The sequence below is a fragment of the Lissotriton helveticus genome, chromosome 1_1 (assembly GCF_964261635.1).
Source record: "Lissotriton helveticus chromosome 1_1, aLisHel1.1, whole genome shotgun sequence".
Taxonomy (NCBI): Eukaryota; Metazoa; Chordata; class Amphibia; order Caudata; family Salamandridae; genus Lissotriton; species Lissotriton helveticus.
Genome location: NC_136057.1, coordinates 417,566,536 through 417,585,354, shown reverse-complemented (window position 1 = coordinate 417,585,354; position 18,819 = coordinate 417,566,536). Strand labels below are relative to the sequence as shown.

At 47.7% G+C, this 18,819-nt stretch overlaps 1 protein-coding gene across 5 annotated transcripts in view; it reads left to right on the top strand.

Annotated features, from left to right (window-relative positions):
- Positions 1 to 18,819, top strand: part of CAPRIN2 (caprin family member 2) — an 857,580-nt gene that overhangs the window by 25,153 nt on the left and 813,608 nt on the right. For all 5 annotated transcript variants that reach the window (XM_078673768.1, XM_078673767.1, XM_078673766.1 and 2 more), the window contains exon 3: positions 8,744 to 8,806. In XM_078673768.1, coding sequence (XP_078529894.1) covers positions 8,744 to 8,806 — 63 coding nt within the window. The remainder of the gene's footprint in view (positions 1 to 8,743; positions 8,807 to 18,819) is intronic.

The window sequence follows — 18,819 nt, the reverse complement described above, 5'->3', positions numbered from 1 at the left end:
CTAACTTAGACCTGTTTTCACTAATAACATGGCCCAGCTCTGCGCCCACTGGTAGGGTGATTCCTACTCATCTACATAGTCCAATTATGCTAAGGGGGAGCTATACTGCTTTAAAAAAGGACTTCCCTGGCACAACGGGCACACTCACATAGACCCTGATGGCAGATATGTCTTATTGGTAGTTGCACTCTATTCTCAACCATCAATTATAGCGGCCATATATGGACTCAACTCAGACTATCCCAGTTTCCTCCTCCACATCTGGAGTTTGATCGCGAAACATAGCCCCTGCTCGGTAATCTGGGGCAGTGACTTTAATGTTGCACTACAGGGAAGTCTGGATCGTTCGGGCACTAGACTAAAACACCCACAAGCTACAGAAACACTAAACTCCCTCATAGTTAATAACACGCTAATAGATGTGTGGCGGCATGCCCACCCCTGGGAATGTGAGGGGACTTGCAATTCCTCCTCACATAATTACTTGTCCCTCATTGATCTGTGGTTGGTGTCTAGGGGCGTAGCCACCTGGTCCTCTTCTGTCGACCATCTTGTGAGCACCTTGTCCGATCATTCCCCTGTACGTCTGGTCCTTCAGATCCTCCAAACCCTGAGACTTATGTTCTCATGGCGTCTCTCTCCACATGCATAGAAGAATACGGTATTTAAAGAAGAAATTCGCAGCGCTATTTCCAACTTTTTAAATTTGACACTGGCTTGGTCAGCTCACCTTCCACTTTTGGGAAACCTTCAAGGTAGTAATCTGTGACACATTGCTAATCTTGGGTGCTCTGGGCGATAGGAGGGACCCTGGAAACGCTGGAAGCGTAAATCAAAACGCTAGATCAAATATACAGCATCAATCCCACATCTGACACATTTGCTGAGATTAGAACCAGAATTTCAAAATACCAGACAGGCAGAATGGGAGGTAAACTACTTGGGACGTAAGGCAGAGGCTTGACAATACGGGGAAGGGTATATGCCCGTTAAGACACTGGCTGGTCTGCTGAGGAGACCTTATGCCTCTTCCTATATGACAGCACTGCTCAACGGTATCGGTCGCAGAGTTACATCTTGTGTGGAGATAAACAGTGATCATCTCCTACTCCCAACTCTGAGGCCGGGGAGGCGAGCAATCAGAACATCCTGCATCAATATTTTGAGTCAATTGAACTGTTATGGCTCTATCCAGGCCACAGAGAATATATGGATGCGCTGTTTACAGAGGAGAAAATTGTACAAGTCATTGCATGCCTCCCTGGCAATAAAGCCCCGGGCCTGAACTGGCTACCATACACCTTCTACAAAGAGTATGCATCCATACTCCTACCCCATCTCATAGAGATGTACACCGAGTCTGTGTCAGTCTGCCAACTTTCCTCCTCTGTTTGGGAAGCACTGATCACAACTATACTCAAACCAGACAAAGTCCCTGAGCTTTGTGATTCCTATCTCCCCCTCTTGCTAATCAACATAGACAACAAAATCAATCAATCATAACATTTGTATAGCGCGCTACTCACCCGGAAGGGTCTCAAGGCGCTTGGGGGAAGGGGTCCGCTACTGCTCGAACAGCCAGGTCTTTAGTTGTCTCCTGAAGGCGAGATGGTCCAGTCAGCCGGAGGTGGATGGGGAGGGAGTTCCATGTCTTGGCTGCCAGGTAGGAGAAGGATCTTCCGGCGGTGGCTCTTCGGATGTGTGGTACGGCGGCGAGAGCGAGGCTTGTAGAACGTAGCTGGCGGGTGGGCGTGTAGAAGGTCAGGCGGTCGTTGAGGTACTTGGGGCCCAGGTCGTGGAGAGACTTGTGTGCGTGGGTAAGGAGCCTGAACGTGATCCTCTTGCTGACGGGGAGCCAGTGCAGGTCCCTCAGGTGGCTGGAGATGTGGCTGTGTCGAGGGATGTCCAGGATGAGTCGGGCGGAGGCGTTCTGGATGCGCTGGAGTCTTTTCTGTAGCTTGGCTGTGGTTCCGGCGTAGAGGGTGTTTCCGTAGTCCAGTCGGCTAGTGACGAGTGCCTGGGTGACCGTCTTCCTGGTTTTGGTCGGGATCCATCGGAAGATATTGCGGAGCATGCGTAGGGTGTTGAAGCACGATGAGGAGACGGCGTTTACTTGTCTGGTCATCGAGAGGGAAGAGTCCAGGATGAAGCCCAGGTTGCGTGCGTGGTCTGTTGGCTTGGGAGCAGTGCCCAGGGCGGGAGGCCACCAGGAGTCGTCCCAGGCGGAGGGCGATGGTCCCAGGATGAGGACTTGCATCTTGTCTGAGTTCAGTTTAAGGCGGCTGTTCTTCATCCACTCGGCGAAGTCTTTAATTCCTTCGTGTAGGCTGGTTCTGGCGGTGGCGGGGTCTCTGGTGAGGGAGAGGATCAGTTGGGTGTCGTCGGCGTAGGAGATGATGTTGAGGTTGTGTTGGCGTGCGATGGCTGCAAGTGGTCTCATGTAGACGTTGAAGAGGGTGGGGCTGAGTGATGATCCTTGTGGAACGCCGCAGATGACTTCGGTGGCCTCGGATCGGACCGGGGGGAGGCGGACTCTTTGTGTTCTTCCGGCGAGGAACGAGATGATCCACTCCAGTGCCTTTTCTTGGATACCGATGTTGCTGAGGCGCTGCACTAGGGTGCGGTGGCAGACAGTGTTGAACGCTGCGGAGAGGTCCAGGAGGATGAGGGCCGCTGTATCCCCATTGTTGAGCAGGGTTCTGATGTCGTCGGTGGCCGCGATGAGGGCGGTTTCTGTGCTGTGGTTGGCTCGGAAACCGGACTGCGATGGGTCGAGGGATCTGTTCGTTTCGAGGAAGGCGGCAAGCTGACTGTTGACTGTCTTCTCGATGACTTTGGCAGGAAAAGGGAGGAGCGAGATGGGGCGGAAGTTCGAGGTCGGTGGGGTCCGCTGTTGGTTTCTTCAGTAGGGTGCTGAACTCGGCATGCTTCCAGTTCTCTGGGAAGGTGGCGGTGTTGGAGGTGTTGATGATGTCCCGGAGTTGGGGTGCGATGGTGGAGCTGGCCTTGTTGAAGACTTGGTGGGGGCAGGGGTCGGTTGGAGATCCGGAGTGGATGGTGTTCATCGTGCGGGCTGTGTCTTCGGAGGTTACTATGGTCCAGGTGCAGAGGGAGGCAGTGGGGGGCGATGGTTCGACGGTTGGGTGCGTGGATGGTGCGCCAAAGCTGTTGATGTCTGCGATCTTGCGGTGGAAGAACGAGGCGAGAGTCGCAGAGATCTTGTGAGGGAGTGATGTCGTTGTTGCCGGTGCTGGGGTTGGAGAACTCCTTGACGATGCTGAAGAGTTCCTTGCTGTCGTGGGCGTTGTTGTCCAGTCGTTCCTTCAGTGCTGTCTTCTTGGTGGTGCGGATAAGCTGGTGGTGCTTGCGGGTGGCGTGTTTGAGGGCGGTCATGTTGTCTGTGGTCTGGTCGAGGAGCCAAGCTTTCTCGAGGGTGCGGCAGTACTTCTTGGAGTCCTTGAGTTAGTCGGTGAACCAGGAGGCTTTCTTGCTTCTGGGTCTGCTGGGGGTGTTCTTTAGTGGAGTGAGGTCGCGGGCTGCTTTGTTGGTGTCCGTTGTGCTGGCGGGGGGGTTCTGGCTGAGGGAGGTGGTGAGCTGCTCCGCGGTGATCTTGCTCCAGCTCCTGCGAGGAACCTGTTGCGGGTGGTGGTGGGTCGTGGTTCTTCTGAAGCTGAAGTGGACGCAGCTGTGGTCGGTCCAGTGAAGTCCAGTGGAGTGGCTGAAGGTGATGTGCCTGCTGGATGAGAAGACGGGGTCAAGCGTGTGGCCGGCGTAGTGGGTGGGGGTGTTGACCAGTTGCTTGAGCCCGAGGTTGGCGAGGTTGTCCAGCAGGGCGGCAGTGTTGCGGTCCTTGTTGTTCTCCAGGTGGAAGTTGAGGTCCCCTAGGAGGATGTAGTCGGCGGAGGGGAGGGCGTGCGGGCTGATGAAGTCCGCGATGTCTTTGCTGAATTGTGTGCGTGGTCCCGGGGGTCTGTAGATGAGGGTGCCTCTGAGGGTTGTCTTTGGGTCGGTGTGTATCTGGAAGTGGAGGTGCTCGGCGGCGGAGAAGGTGTCGTTGGAGTCGGCCGTGATGCGGATGGTGTTCTTGTGTATGATGGCGATGCCTCCTCCAGTCTGGTTGACGCGGTCCCTCCGGGTGATCTTGTATCCGTCGGGGATGGCGATGGCGATGTCGGGCGCAGAGGAGGTGTTCATCCATGTTTCTGTAAGGAAGGCGACGTCTGGTGAAGTTGTGTCGATCAGGTTCCAAAGTTCGATGGCGTGTCTGTGGACGGATCGGGTGTTGAGCAGGATGCACTTGAGGTGATTGTTGCTGGTGCTCGGTTTGGCGGGTGCGGTGCAGGTCCGGAGGCAGGTGTACTTGCAGGCTTGGCAGGTGAAGGGTCCGTGGGTGCGTCTCGGGTTGGCTTGGTAGCAGGCTCGGGTCCGGTCGGGTTTGAGTGCGATGAGGGTGGCGGCGTCGTAGGTCCGTCGTGTGGTCTGGCAACGTCGGGGGCCAGGGGTCCTGGCACTGGGCGCGGTCCAGGCGCGGACGGGCTCAAACGGGCTTACCTTTGGCGCGCATAGGTCGCGCCCGCTGGGCGTGAACGCTGCCCGTACGTGCGGACTCTGCCATAAATGGAGAGTGGGGGGCGGGGCGAGGGAGGAGCAGCTGGGAGGCGGGAGCGGGGTGGCGAGTGGGGGGGAGCGTGCGAGGATGCTGGAGGGAGCGGGGTGGGGCCACGGGGGAGCAGCAGCAGGGACCGGGGTGGGGCAGGGGACAACGATGGGCAAAGGGACAGGGCACACACGAGAGAACGAGAAACGGCAGAGAAATAGACACGAGAAACAAGCAGGCACAGGGACAGTCGGGGACAACAAACAGGGACAGTCAGGGACAGCATACAACTAACAACGGCAGAGAAATAGACACGAGAAACAAGCAGGCACAGGGACAGTCAGGGACAACAAGCAGGCACAGGGACAGTCAGGGACAACAAGCAGGCACAGGGACAGTCAGGGACAGCTTACAACTAACAAGTTTACAGGGCAACACGAGAAAGGCGGCGGCGGCAGCGGGAGGAGAACGGGCACACTCGGGGTGGCCACGCGGCAAGAGGAGCGACTGGACTGACCAGGTCGGGTCCGGTAGGTCACAGCTCCCTGCCCCTTGCGCCTCTCCTTAAGTACCTTTGTGGGAGGGAGGAGCAGCTGGGAGGCGGGAGCGGGGTGGCGAGTGGGGGGGGAGCGTGCGAGGATGCTGGAGGGAGCGGGGGTGGGGCCGCTGGGGAGCAGCGGCAGGGAGCGGGGTGGGGCAGGGGACAACGATGGGCACAGGGACAGGGCACACGAGAGAACGAGAAACGGTAGAGAAATAGACACGAGAAACAAGCAGGCACAGGGACAGTCGGGGACAACAAGCAGGCACAGGGACAGCTTACAACTAACAAGTTTACAGGGCAACACGAGAAAACCGGCGGGAGGAAAACGGGCACACTCGGGGTGGCCACGCGGCAAGAGGAACGACCGGACTGACCAGGTCAGGTAGGTGCGAAACTCTTAGCAAATCTGCTACTACCACTTATGCCTCTAATTGTATGCCCTGACCAATCTGGTTTTATACCGGTAAGAGCTATATCACAAAATCTACGCATGATATTCTCGGTTATGCTTCAAATCAATCCCTTCTTGCCAGCAGTGTCTGCTCTCCTAGACGCTACCAAGGTGTTTGACTCCCTCGAGTGGCCCTTCCTCTTCTTACTTCTCGGGTGTCTGGGTTTCAGTTCTGGCTTTAGCCACAAGATCCGTATGTTATACACTCTCCCCTCGGCATGTATTAAAATAAACTGTCAAATCACCGGGCTTATCACGATTGCTAGGGGCACTAGGCAGGGATGCCCACTCTCCCTGCTAAATGCAATAGCTATGGAGCTATTCGCCAACACCACACAAAACATGGATTTGGCTTCAAGGCCAGAGTAATAGTGGTGTATCTATGCTGATGATATCACCCTATTTATCCGTGAACCACACAAGAATCTGGAACCCTTGATGCAAGAGGTGATTTGGTCTGGTGGCCACTCAGGAACCCACATTAATTGGCATAAGTCTATACTGTTTTCCCTTGCTGAAGTCTCGCACCCTTACCAGAGTACCCACTAAAGAGGGCAACCGAACCCACTAAAAATTTGGTAAAATGACTAAAAGAGACCTGGAAGAACTTTGGAGGGCAAATTATGGACACGCAGTAGTGGCTTGAATCTAAAGTAAAGATATGGAAAAAAACGTCCGCTTTCAATGGCTGGGCATATCGTAATAGCTAAGATGGTAGTCTTGCCAAAATATTTATTTCTATATCTCAATGCCCTGCTGCCCCTCACAGCACAGTTCTTTAAAAGGTTACGCTCCACCATGACCATGATGACACAGGCAGACTGACAACCCAGGGTTGCTTATGAAACACTGACACTGCCCTCACAACGCAGAGGACTGGGAGTCCCAGATTTAAAACTGTATGTGCTTTGCGCCCAAGCAAGTTTACTCCACTTCTGGCTGCATCCCTCGCAGTTTCAGCCACATTTGGCAGTGGAGGCAGACTAGTCGTCTCCTTGGCCGCTAACCATGGCATTATTCCAGCCGAGCTCTATATGGTTGGCTTTCTTTCCATAATACCTTCGTTAGGTAAAGGGAGTTACTTCCATCTCCTCTCATGGGCATGCATGACTGAGTGTTTCTTTGCTGATCCAATGAGCAGTCATTCTGAGGATTCTTATATTTATGTCTAGGTTGGCAATATCTGTCAACTGTTCAGAAATGTTCTTGTTTGAAGAGCTTGAACGGTTGACTGTTGGTCCTGACCTGTTTAGATAATGCTTCAATATTACTCTCCTTGTGCGGTGGTATCCAGTTGTTAATGATAGTTAAGATTATTTATACTGTATTATGTTCATTTTTTCATCTCTTTTCTACAAGGAGTCTGGGCTAATGCTTTTTCTGCTGCAATTCTGATGTACCTGATCATTGTATATTTATTTCTACATATTTTTTTTATACCAGGGATGTGTGAAAACGTTGTTAATAAATTAAAAACCCTTACAATATAAATGCACTAGCATAATTTTCTAAAATGGATACATTTGTTAAAATTGTTAAACAACCATTAACTTTTTAGTTAAAACTCTACTTGGCTTATTAGCTGCTGTTAAGTCTTGCAGACCAAATTCGAATCCGCAATTTGTGACCGACAGGCTGTTGATGGAGTTTCCCGCTGCAATAATGGGACAGGGTTGGCGGCCCCGATAACTTCCAGCTGGCTTAATGCTTTAATAAATTTTGTTAACCCGATATTCAGCTTTGTGTTTGGGTTGAAGGCTGCTATTCTGGTTTGGCGGCAAGATCGTATTCCAAGCCTTATCCATTCTTCTCGCAATAATAATCGTCTAAAAGTGAGCATTGTTGGGCATAGGCAAACTGTGTTCCAACCTCTCGGTTTGGTAGCCGCACAACCTGCATTCGGTGTCGCTGTCTTTCCGGCACCATTCTGAAAGATTTTTCAAAAAAGGCCATTCACCCAGCCTCCGCTCCAGGAACTTTCGTTTCAGATAAAGTGCTGAGGTGCTTGATAAATGACGGGGTTCAACTCCTGGATTGAAGTTAGTGATTACTGCCCAGGCGTGTTTTCTTTTTGACAGTATTGCCCAGTCTGAGTGAAAGGACCATGATCTCGCACTCTTCTTGATATAGCTAGCTTTAATGCTGACTGGAGGGAGGGGTTGTTCCCCAAAATGCCTTAATACCAAATAATTGTAGACCATGATCCACGTGATTTTTCTGAATTTCTTGCCAAAGTCTGGGCTCCAATGAGGCCTCTTGGGCTTGACGCAGTCTGTTGCGAAACTTTATAAATGCCCCAGCCTCTACGCCATGGTGGTCAAGTAAGCCAAATTCAAGATGGACTTGTGCTGGTGATGCTGAATTTGACAGATGGAATGCTTGTTTAAAGATTTTGGTTGTCAGTTTGTTTAGCAGGATGTTTGTAGTTCCCTTCACAATCTCTTGGCTGTTCGTCAGTTCGATGATTTTGCCTTCATCACTTTTAACAGTGGGATAAAGCTGGGACCTAGTAGTTTTTTTCACAATTTTGTTGCTGCAGCCTCTAAAGCCAGTGCTTTGGTCCTAAGGGCTTTTTTTGCTTGTCAAATGAGCTTCTGAAGTCTAAAATATTCCCAGATACTTGTAGTTTTGTTTATATTCACCACTTGCTTAACAGGTGAAACCTCCTTGTTATACATACACCACTGCTTCGAACGCATGCTAATGTGCTTTGGTCGTAAAGCGCTTTGTCACTTTTTGGTTAAACAGTGTCATACCAACAACTATTACATTAAAATAAAACTGCCACGTGGGTAAGTCCATGATCCTTCGTGTTATGTCACTGATATTTTTCCACCTGTGCTTTCAAGGTTTTTGCTCTCATGCAGAATGCAGATTCCTTGATAATTACGGTTTCTGGGGTAGAGCTGTTGATAGTACATCAACCTTTTCTAGTGTCACTAAGTGGGCACAGGAGGGAGAGTGCAAGATACCACCAATGGAAATTTTGTAAATTTACAGTGTCCCTCTTGATTTAGATTTTTATTGAATCTGAGCTCTGCATGAAGAAATTTAACACTTTCTACTTGTAACTAAGTTTGTTGACTCAAAGATTGTAGATGAGTTACATTTTGCAATCCTTTAGCCATTCATTTTTTCTGATTGTGTTTAGATAAAATTGCAAGATTACCGAGATCGCATGAATAATGGAGAAATGCTAAATCCAGACCAATTGGTAGGTGTACTTTGCTTTAACTTTTTGTAAATGTATTTGTTACCATGATTACATGCACAGAAAAAGTTAATGGAACGGATTAGTGTCCAAGCTCCCTTGTTAATGGCTAGTTTGTAGACAAAACCTTGCAGGGAGAACGTTTCTCACACAATTGCATCAGTCCAAGGAAGCATGTCACTGCTCACCATAGTGACCTTTATTACCTTTGGTGTATAGTGCCTGGACAGAGGGTGCTAGTTTAAAAAAAGAAACAAATATTGAGCCCCCCCAGCCCCATCATATTCAATGATTCAGGTGTAGATAACCAGTTCATATTAATTCAACCAGACCTGATCGACTAGCGCACTGTCGTAGTATTAATTTTTATTTGTTTTTCTGGAGATTTGACAAAGTACAAGCAAAGAACCTCCACTCCGATAGTGACCAAGATGATGCATGTTCAGCATCATACATTTGGAACCGCAGTCATCTAGGAATAGTAGATCTCCAGTGGCCCCTGGAAAAACTGTTGGCTCCAACAGGGGAGTCCAGTGACTACCTTAATGGCTTGACAAATGGGTGTCTATCGCAGGGTCTTTAGGTGCGAGGATGAATCTGTCACTAAGCAGGAATGTTTGTCCATTGGGGTGTGCTTGTGCCTTCATCAGGGTGCAGTGAGTGGTAGGTCTAACTGGGTATGGGCAAGGTATGAGGAAAAGGTGGGAGGGGAGCAGGATGGGTAAACATGTTGGCGTAATCGATGGCCCCAGTTAGGGTGCCTTTGGGAGTTGAGGGGGGGTGGGGTGGGGGAGGAAGACAGACCGGCTCCATGTCAGGGAGTAACTGTTGTAAAATCTGACTGCCAAGCCCCCTCTGGCACGGCGGAGACTCATTTCTGAAGGTAGAGGTGGCTCAAATACACGCACCTCCCCCTCCAATACCAAACAGTGACTTCCCTACAGTTCCTCCCAACCATTTAACACCTGTGTGAGGGTGTTTCTCACATTTTCTACCTGTCTGGCAGTCCATAACTACAGACAAATGGGTACTGGAAATTATTTGTTCTGGTTATTGCCTGGAGTTTGCCAACAATCCTCCAAACATTCCCCCACGGTCACACAAACTCTCACCGGATCACTTAAACCTCCTCAAACAAGAGGTTGTCTCGCCTTCTAAAAGGGGCTATAGAGCCCATACCACTTCAATACCACGGGTCAGGGGTATACTTTCTAATACCCAAAAAGGACGGTTCTCTCAGACAAATTCTAGACCTCGGAGAACTACATCTTTACATAGTCAGACCATTTTCACATAGTAACACTTCAACAAGTACTAGGGCGACCTTCGGTCTACTCTAGACTTAAAGCATACCTATTTTTATATTCCAATAAAACCCGCTCATCACAAATTTCTCAGATTTGTGGTAGCAGGCCAACATTACCGGTTCAAGGTACTCTTGTTGAGTCACCCCTGCTCTGAGTCTTCACAAAGTGTCTGGCAATAGTTGCTGCTCACCTGAGAAGACCACACATTCATGTCTTCCTCCTACTTTGACGACTGGCTCATCAAACCCAGTACGTATTCAGAATGTCTCCAACACACTCACAGAACACTACAGTTACTACATCAACTGGGGTTCACAGTCAATGTGCTAAAATCACATCTCCAACCTTCCAATACTAAAAACTACCTAGGGGCCACTTTAGATACTTCAAAGGCTCTTGGGTCGGTACAGACTCACCCTTGCATGCCTTCAGCGAGGAATTAAGGCAGGCCATAGAAGATTATTTCGATTACAACACTGGCTCTGTCGACACGTGGGCGGTCTTATGGGAGGGTTTTAAGGCTTACATAGGTCTGCATCTCTAAACATGCTGGAGTCCTCCGCGAGCTGCGTTCTACCTTAGATAGGGTCGAAAAGGAGATCGCTGCTGCTGACCGCGAATTACTCACATCTCCCTCGAATTCTCTTTCTGCCCACCGTTTGGAGTTATGTATCGAATTTCGGGATGCGGTAGATATGGAATTGTCGTTTCTTAATAAACATTGCGTAACGTGGCAGTATGGGGAAGGAGAACGCCCGGGTCGCCTATTGGCCAACACACTCCGCCCCCCTAGGGGCCCCACATGTATCCTCTCTATGGCGGGTCTAGATAGCTCCCCAGTTCATTCTACCCCAGTGGTTTGTGAACTGTTTGTCACATATTACAAGACCCTCTATGCTTCACGCCTGTCCGGGAATCTAGACGGTCAGGAACATTATCTATCTGAGGTTGCCCTGGTGTATCTGGAACAGTACATGCAGGAGTTCCTTCTGACCCCCATTACCTCTGACAGTATCACTGAAGTGATCGATGCCCTACGCACGTCATCTGCCCCCAGACTGGACGGCTTTTCGGCTGCCTTTTACAAAGTGTATAAACACCTTTTGGTCCCGCGCTTGGTTGAGGTCTATGCGGAGGCCTTGGAGGTGGGCATCCTTCCTCCGACGTTTCGGGAAGCTGTCATCATTTTATTACCCAAACCCGAGAAAGGCCCCATGCATCCTATAGACCACTGTCATTGTTAAACTTAGACTACAAGATCTTGGCCAAGGTCATCGCCATCAGACTATCGCTACTGATGGAATTCATCATTTCCCCCGTGCAGTCGGGTTTCGTTCCGCACAGGTCCACTTCCCTCAATCTCCATACGTTATTCACTGTACTACACCGTATTAATCCTTCCACGCCGGCTGCCATTTTGCTGGAGGCGGAGAAGGCCTTAGACTCCCTTGAATGGCCTTTTTTTCTTTCAGTCATGCGTCGAATGGGTATGCCGGAATGTTTTGTATCAGCTGTTACTCTTTTATATACTAGACCCACTGCCCGGTTGAGTCTTAACGGTACTTTGTCGGATCCTTTCCCTCTGTCTCTAGGCGCAAGGCAGGGTTGCCCCCTTTCCCCTTTATTATTTATTTTAGCCATGGATCCCTTGGCTCGGCAGTTTCGGGAGAACCCCCTTCAGCGGGGGTTGCAATTCCGCACTGGCCCTTTGTTGATGTCCATGTACGCGGACGACATGGTATTATACGTTCGACAACCTCATGACAATTTATCATTGAATTTTTCTGGGCTCAATATCAATTGGCACAAATTTGTCCTTTTTCCGCTCACTGCCTGCACTACACCTTGGTCATTTGAGTTTCCGCTAGAATGGTGCGACAATTCCATTAAATATCTGGGTATTCACATTCATTTAGACACTGCATCGTTGATCTGACTCAACTATGGCTCCGCAATCGACATACTGGAATCACAGATCACCCGATTGATTCGCTTACCCCTATCCATGGCGGGCAGAATCGCATTTATTAAAATGATAGTATTACCCCGCTTTTTGTATTTTAATAATATTCCTGTTCCCTTAACCAAGGCATTTTTCAATCAACTCCGTTCTCTTCTGCTTTGCTTGATCTGGGGGGATAAAACACCTCGGGTCAGTTGGAAGGTATTGATCTTGCCACCAGACAGAGGTGGGTTGGGTGTGCCAGAGTTTTATTTGTATTTGGTTGGGCAGTGCGCCTACGCCTATGCTTGGTTCCACCCGGACGCACGCATACCATATTTACGGCCCGAGGCAGATCTGGTTCTCCCGAGACGGCTCCTTACAATTCTCCCCACTGGCTTCCCTCGGGACCCCCACGATATCCAGACTGTTTCCACCACATGCTGGGCCTGGATTAGACTGGGCAAACTTTTGGGAATTGATCTATTATATTCACCGGCGTTGCCCCTTCCCAATGCCTCCCTTTTCCTCATTACAGGGGAGGGTCTGGTGGAGCGCACCTTGGCAAAATTTAACATATGCATCTCGGGGATTTATTCCCGGATGGGCATGTGTTCTTGTCGGAGGAGGTCCGGTTTAGTGACCGCTCTTTCATGGACACATTCATTCTCACCCGGATTCGTTTAGCGTCGAGGGCGGGTTTCCCCTCCTTTCCTTTAGCCCCAGATGAGACTCTTCCCCCCCCCCCCCCATCCCCCCCACCCTCACTTTGGTGATAGAGCCCGGCTAATGCGCACCTGATCTCCAGGTTGCATAAACAGTGTGGGGCACTCAAACCACTTGACTCTAAGCTCAGGGCTGTCTGGGAGGAAGACCTGGGTGGGCCCATCTCTGATGAGCAATGGGTATATTGCTGTGGGACCGTAACAGACGTCTCTTTGAATAGTCGCCATAAGTTGCTTCAGTTTAAATTCCTTCGGATGTATTTCACTCCGGCTCGTGCACACAGAATTGACAATTCCCAGCCCCATCATTGTCGGAAATGTCTTTCCCCCTTTGCTGATTTCGCACACCTAGCCTGGACTTGTCCCAAGATACACCAGTATTGGCTAGAAATCCATTCCACATTGGGTGATATATTGTCCGTGCCACTCCTTCCCACACCTGAGATTGCACTGTTGGGGTGTGTCAAGAATTTCTTATTACACTACCGTAGATTGGGGGTCAGAAGGGAAAAAGTTTATAGACTAGTGGGTGTGTATTCTCTTAACTAGATACCACAAAACACACCTCTAGTCTTGTCCATGTGTATTAAATCAGTTTATGCAGTTTTTGCCATACCTCTCTCAAAACTAAGTAAAATTATATATATCTAGGGGGAAGACATCCCTTAAGGACAAGACCCCTCACTCATCCGAAGGTGACATGCTTCATCATATGGGTCCTCCTTACCAGTATTGAAAACCTAGTCAACACTGGGCGCTACTACTTCAAGTTTTAAGGAAGGAGCTCAGAGGTTTTTTAGTATGGAGAAGGATAGTAGTCCCATATGTGAGATGATGGGTGTAGTGAGGTTAGCAGCGCTGTGCGAGAAAATAGAAGGTGAATTAAAACTGCCTAGGTAGACTCCACTGTTATTCACTTTATTCTAGTGTTCTACCTGACAGGATTAAAATGAAACAGCACAGTGGTATGGATATATAACCAGTGTCACTTATATGGTCAACATGTTTCAGTCTGTTGATCAAAACCCTTTGTATCAGCGGCTTTCTTCAGGACCAGATATAATCGTGTAATTGCTGCTGCATGAAGTGAAAAAATATATAATAATAATAACGTTTATACAACATCGGTATTCCTATTTTTCTTTCTTTATCAGGTTATACCCAAGGTATCTAAGGAAAAAACAGGAAATGGGAAAAGAAAGTACGAGAGAGGGACATAATTCATTATGCTTCTTTATGGTCATAGATAAGGACTTACCCTCATCTGTAGGATAGCCCTGCCTCACCTCTACCTGACAGGCTGCTCTGGAGGGAGGCCCCGCACTGCGGGAGAGAAAAAGAAGAAACAGCGGAAAAGGTGTCAGTTAATGTACACCCTTTCCACTTCAATCCTAATCACTCTAACAATCAGGAGGTACGTAAGCACATCTAGGTGTGGCAGTCACAGAGACCCCTCGCAAAAGAACACCATCTGTCTCTATAAGAAGCAAGGCAGAGGAGAGAGTCTTTTAAAAGTAGTAACAGACTGTTATGTCTTTTCTTTGTTTATCATTTCAATAAAAATGATTTGAATTAAAAAGGAGTAACAGACTGACCAAAAACTTCTATAGGAGTGATGTTACACTTCACTAATGGGGCGTCCCTCTTGTTAGATAATACCAGTGATCAAAAATTACGGTAACAATATATTTCTGACTTGATCACACAACCTGTCCGTCGGTACCTCGTTTCTCGAAAGAGCTCACCTCGGGAGGTACCGAACGGCAGGGCGAGGTCGCGTTTATATCCAAACGGCATGATTACCTGCCGCTGTGTTAATCAGGGGTCCTCACGCTGTAAGCTGACCTCCCTACTGCCTGTATTTCGTCAAAACTCATGCGTGTATGCCGATGACACTATAATCAGTGCATGCGCTCACCAGTTGTTGTTCAGTTATTGCCAAATTCTTTTTATCGATATTTAGAAAACCGGTAACACTGGGGAGATAACACAATCATTATTCCTTGTTTAGACGTTCATTTATGTAATGCGTCTTACCCCACTGGAGACAGACACGTTGTGATCGGCAAAGATGCGTGTGGGTGACACTATTTACCGCGCATGCGCTTTAGGTCCGTGTCATTTTCTCATTTTTCGTTCCAGACGAATGTTGATATAAACGTCAGACAATTCGCCTTGTTTACATTAAGCTCTCAGATTGTATTCATTGATCACTGGGATTGATGAACCCATACGATTTTGTTGGAGACCTTGTTATTAGTCATACTCTCCTATCTAATTCATGTCGGGTTGTTCAGTGCCACATGTATTATATAATCATTCTTAGGTTATTGTATTTGCTAACTCACTGCAATAAGTGCATAGGTGACGGGTGGAGACATTCTGCTCATTCTCACACCAGTCTGAATCAATATTGCAATAAGTGAAAAAAGGTGTTACCATTGGGTACTTAAATGGCAGACCAAGGTATCTCATCATTTAGGCCTATTACTGTTTTGAGTCGGTAAACCCACTGTTCTTTGCGGAATAAAAACCGCGAAGGATCTGTCAAGTGTGGTGGAATCCAAGGTTTTTCCAGAACCACCCAATGCAGGTCAGTGTCAAGATGGCCTTTGTCTAAAGAGTGATTAGTCAACTTAGTTGAGCGTTTGCCACATCTGATCGTACTCTTATGTTCCTGAATGCGAGTTTTAATCTTTCTAGTGGTCATACCCACATAGCGAAGCTGACAAGGATACCATATTAGGTAGATCAAACGCTCGCTGTTACAGTTGGTGTGTTTGTCAATTAACCACGGTCATGAAGTACCTATATCAATTTCCTGGGTTTTTTCAGTTTGTGGGCAGACTGTACAAGTTCCACACGGAAAATGTCCTATCACTGGGGGGAGATTCCAAAGTGTTTGTGCCCTAGTGTCTTTTGTCACATGTGGACGAGTATGGACGAGCTTGTCTTTCAGATTTGTGCTCCGTTTATATGCGAACAATGGTCGTGGAAGTACATTGTCCGCTAAATTCAGGACCTGCCAATGTTTATTTATACTTTTCTTAAGAGATAGAAAAGCTAGAGAAGGTGCTAACAAAGGTTAATCTCGGATTCACTTCCTTTGTTTGTGATCTTTCAAGTAGCGCTTCTCTATTATTAGCCGCTCTTTTCTTGGACTTGCGAATCAAATGGCTAGGATATTTCTTTTCCTTTAGGTCTAGTGTCCATGCTTTTTCATGTTCTTCATATTGTACCAGCTCTGTGCAGTTACGTCTTATATGTTAAAACTGCCAGAACGGTAAGTTTTCACGAAGGGCTCGTGTATGGTAGCTCTGGAATGACAACGGGGAATTACACGCAGATGGTTTTCTATAGAGTTCTGTTATCAATTCTCCATCTCTTGGTTTTATCAAAAGATCCAGAAACGGAAGGCTGGTTTTCGAACATTCTAAAGTAAACCTCAGAAAATCATTTTGGTTGTTTAGCCATTCGTGGAACATTGTCAATGTCTTATCACCTCTCCAGATGACGAAAATGTCATCTATGTACCTTTTCCAGGTATGTAGATTCAAGAATGGATTGCCCGGAGCCAATATCGTCTCCTGTTTGACTTTGTGGACTTATAAATTGGCCAAGCTGGGAGCACAAACACTTCCCATACAAGTTCCTGATATCTGCAGGTAAAGTAGGTCTTCGAATTTGAAAAAATTCTCCTTCAACACTTTCCTGGCACAAAACATAACAAATTCAATGGGTGTGATACTTTCCCAAATTGATGATTCCAACATTCCTTTTATCATGGACAAAGTCTCTTCTTGCGGAATGCACGTGTAGAGAGATTCTACATCGAAGGACACTAGCCAGTCCTGTTCTATGTCAAACGGTAAATCTTGGATCACCGTGAGCAGATGCTTGGTGTCCTGGATAAAAGTTGGCATCTGCAATACCAAGGGGCGTAGAAAAACATATACGAAGCTTGATAGTGGTTCAAGTAGAGAACCGGTCCCCGAAACAATCGGTCTCCCTGGTGGTCTAGTGACTTTATGTATTTTGGGTAATACATAGAAGTAGGGTACTGTTGGTGTTGCCGCTACCAGATATAGAGCTTCATTTTCCGTGATCCACTTCATTTCTTTTGCCTCTTCCACTTTTTTGATCTCATTTTTCAAGCGAGTGGAGGGATCTAGTTGTAGCCTCAGATATGATTTTGAATCATTTAGTTGTCGGAGACACTCATTTCTATAGGTCTCTTTGTCCAGAAGTACCACCGCGCCCCATTTATCAGCGGGTTTTATTACTGTTTCTGGATTGTTTGCCAAGTTCTGTGGGGAGATCTTCTCCAATCTAGTGAGATTCTGGAACTGGCTACTATTGCTAGTAGAAATTCTCTCAATCATAAAGCACTGCTTCCTCAAAGGCTATGATACGTGCTGGAACCAGATGGGTTGGTGGATTAAAAGTAGATTTAGGACGTAACCCCGTATTCAGGGTGCAATTCTCTCCAGTTACCTTTTCTTTGAAGAACGCATTAAGGCGAATCTTCCTGAAGAAAGCTGCCAATTCTTGGCGCGTCTGAAAGGCATCTCCTTTGAATGTGGGTACATATCCAAGCCCTTTTTCCAGGACTTGTAGCTCCAAGATTGTAGGAACATAGGAACTGAGATTAACAATCATTTGTTTGTGCCGCTCGTTGTTGCTGTCCCCAGGGCTTGTGCTGTCATTGTTGTTGCTACCGGTGAATTCCAGCTCACCCTTGTTTTTGGTGCTCTTCTAATAATGAGGTCTCCACCAAAATCGTATGGGTTCATCAATCCCAGTGATCCATGAATACAATCTGAGAGCTTAATGTAAACAAGGCGAATTGTCTGACGTTTATATCAACGTTCGTCTGAAACGAAAAATGAGAAAACGACACGGACCTAAAGCGCATGCGCGGTAAATAGTGTCACCCACACGCGTCTTTGCCGATCACAACGTGTCTGTCTCCAGTGGGGTAAGACGCGTTACATAAATGATCGTCTAAACAAGGAATAATGATTGTGTGATCTCCCCAGTGTTACCTGTTTTCTAAATATCGATAAAAACAATTTGGCAATAACTGAATAACAACTGGTGAGCGCATGCGCTGATTATAGTGTCATCGGCATACACGCATGCGTTTTGACGAAATACAGGCAGTAGGGAGCTCAGCTTAGAGTGAGGACCCCTGATTAACACAGCGGCAGGTAATCATGCCGTTTGGATATAAATACGACCTCGCCCCGCCGTTCGGTACCTCCCGAGGTAAGCTCTTTCATGAAACGAGGTACCGACGGACAGGTGCGTGAGCAAGTCAGAAATATATTATTACCGTAATTTTTGAACACTGGTATTATCTAACAAGAGGGACGCCCCATTAGTGAAGTGTAACATCACTCCTATAGAAGTTTTTGGTCAGTCTGTTACTCCTTTTAAAAGACTCTCTCCTCTGCCTTGCTTCTTATAGAGACAAGATGGTGTTCTTTTGCGAGGGATCTCTGTGACTGCCACACCTAGATGTGCTTACTTACCTCCTGATTGTTAGAGTGATTAGGATTGAAGTGGAAAGGGTGTACATTAACTGACACCTTTTCCGCTGTTTCTTCCTTTTCTCTCCCGCAGTGCGGGGCCTCCCTCCAGAACAGCCTGTCAGGTAGAGGTGAGGCAGGGCTATCCTACAGATGAGGGCAAGTCCTTATCTATGACCATAAAGAAGCATAATGAATTCTGTGACATAGTGACTAATGCCCAATGTTCAAACAACCATGTGATTTACTGTTTTTTTGCTTGTGTCCCTCTCGTACTTTCTTTTCCCATTTCCTGTTTTTTCCTTAGATACCTTGGGTATAACCTGATAAAGAAAGAAAAACAGGAATACCGATGTTGTATAAACTTTATTATATATTTTTTCACTTCATGCAGCAGCAATTACACGATTATATCTGGTCCTGAAGAAAGCCGCTGATACAAATTGTTTTGATCAACAGGCTGAAACATGTTGACCATATAAGTGACAGTGGTTATATATCCATACCCCTG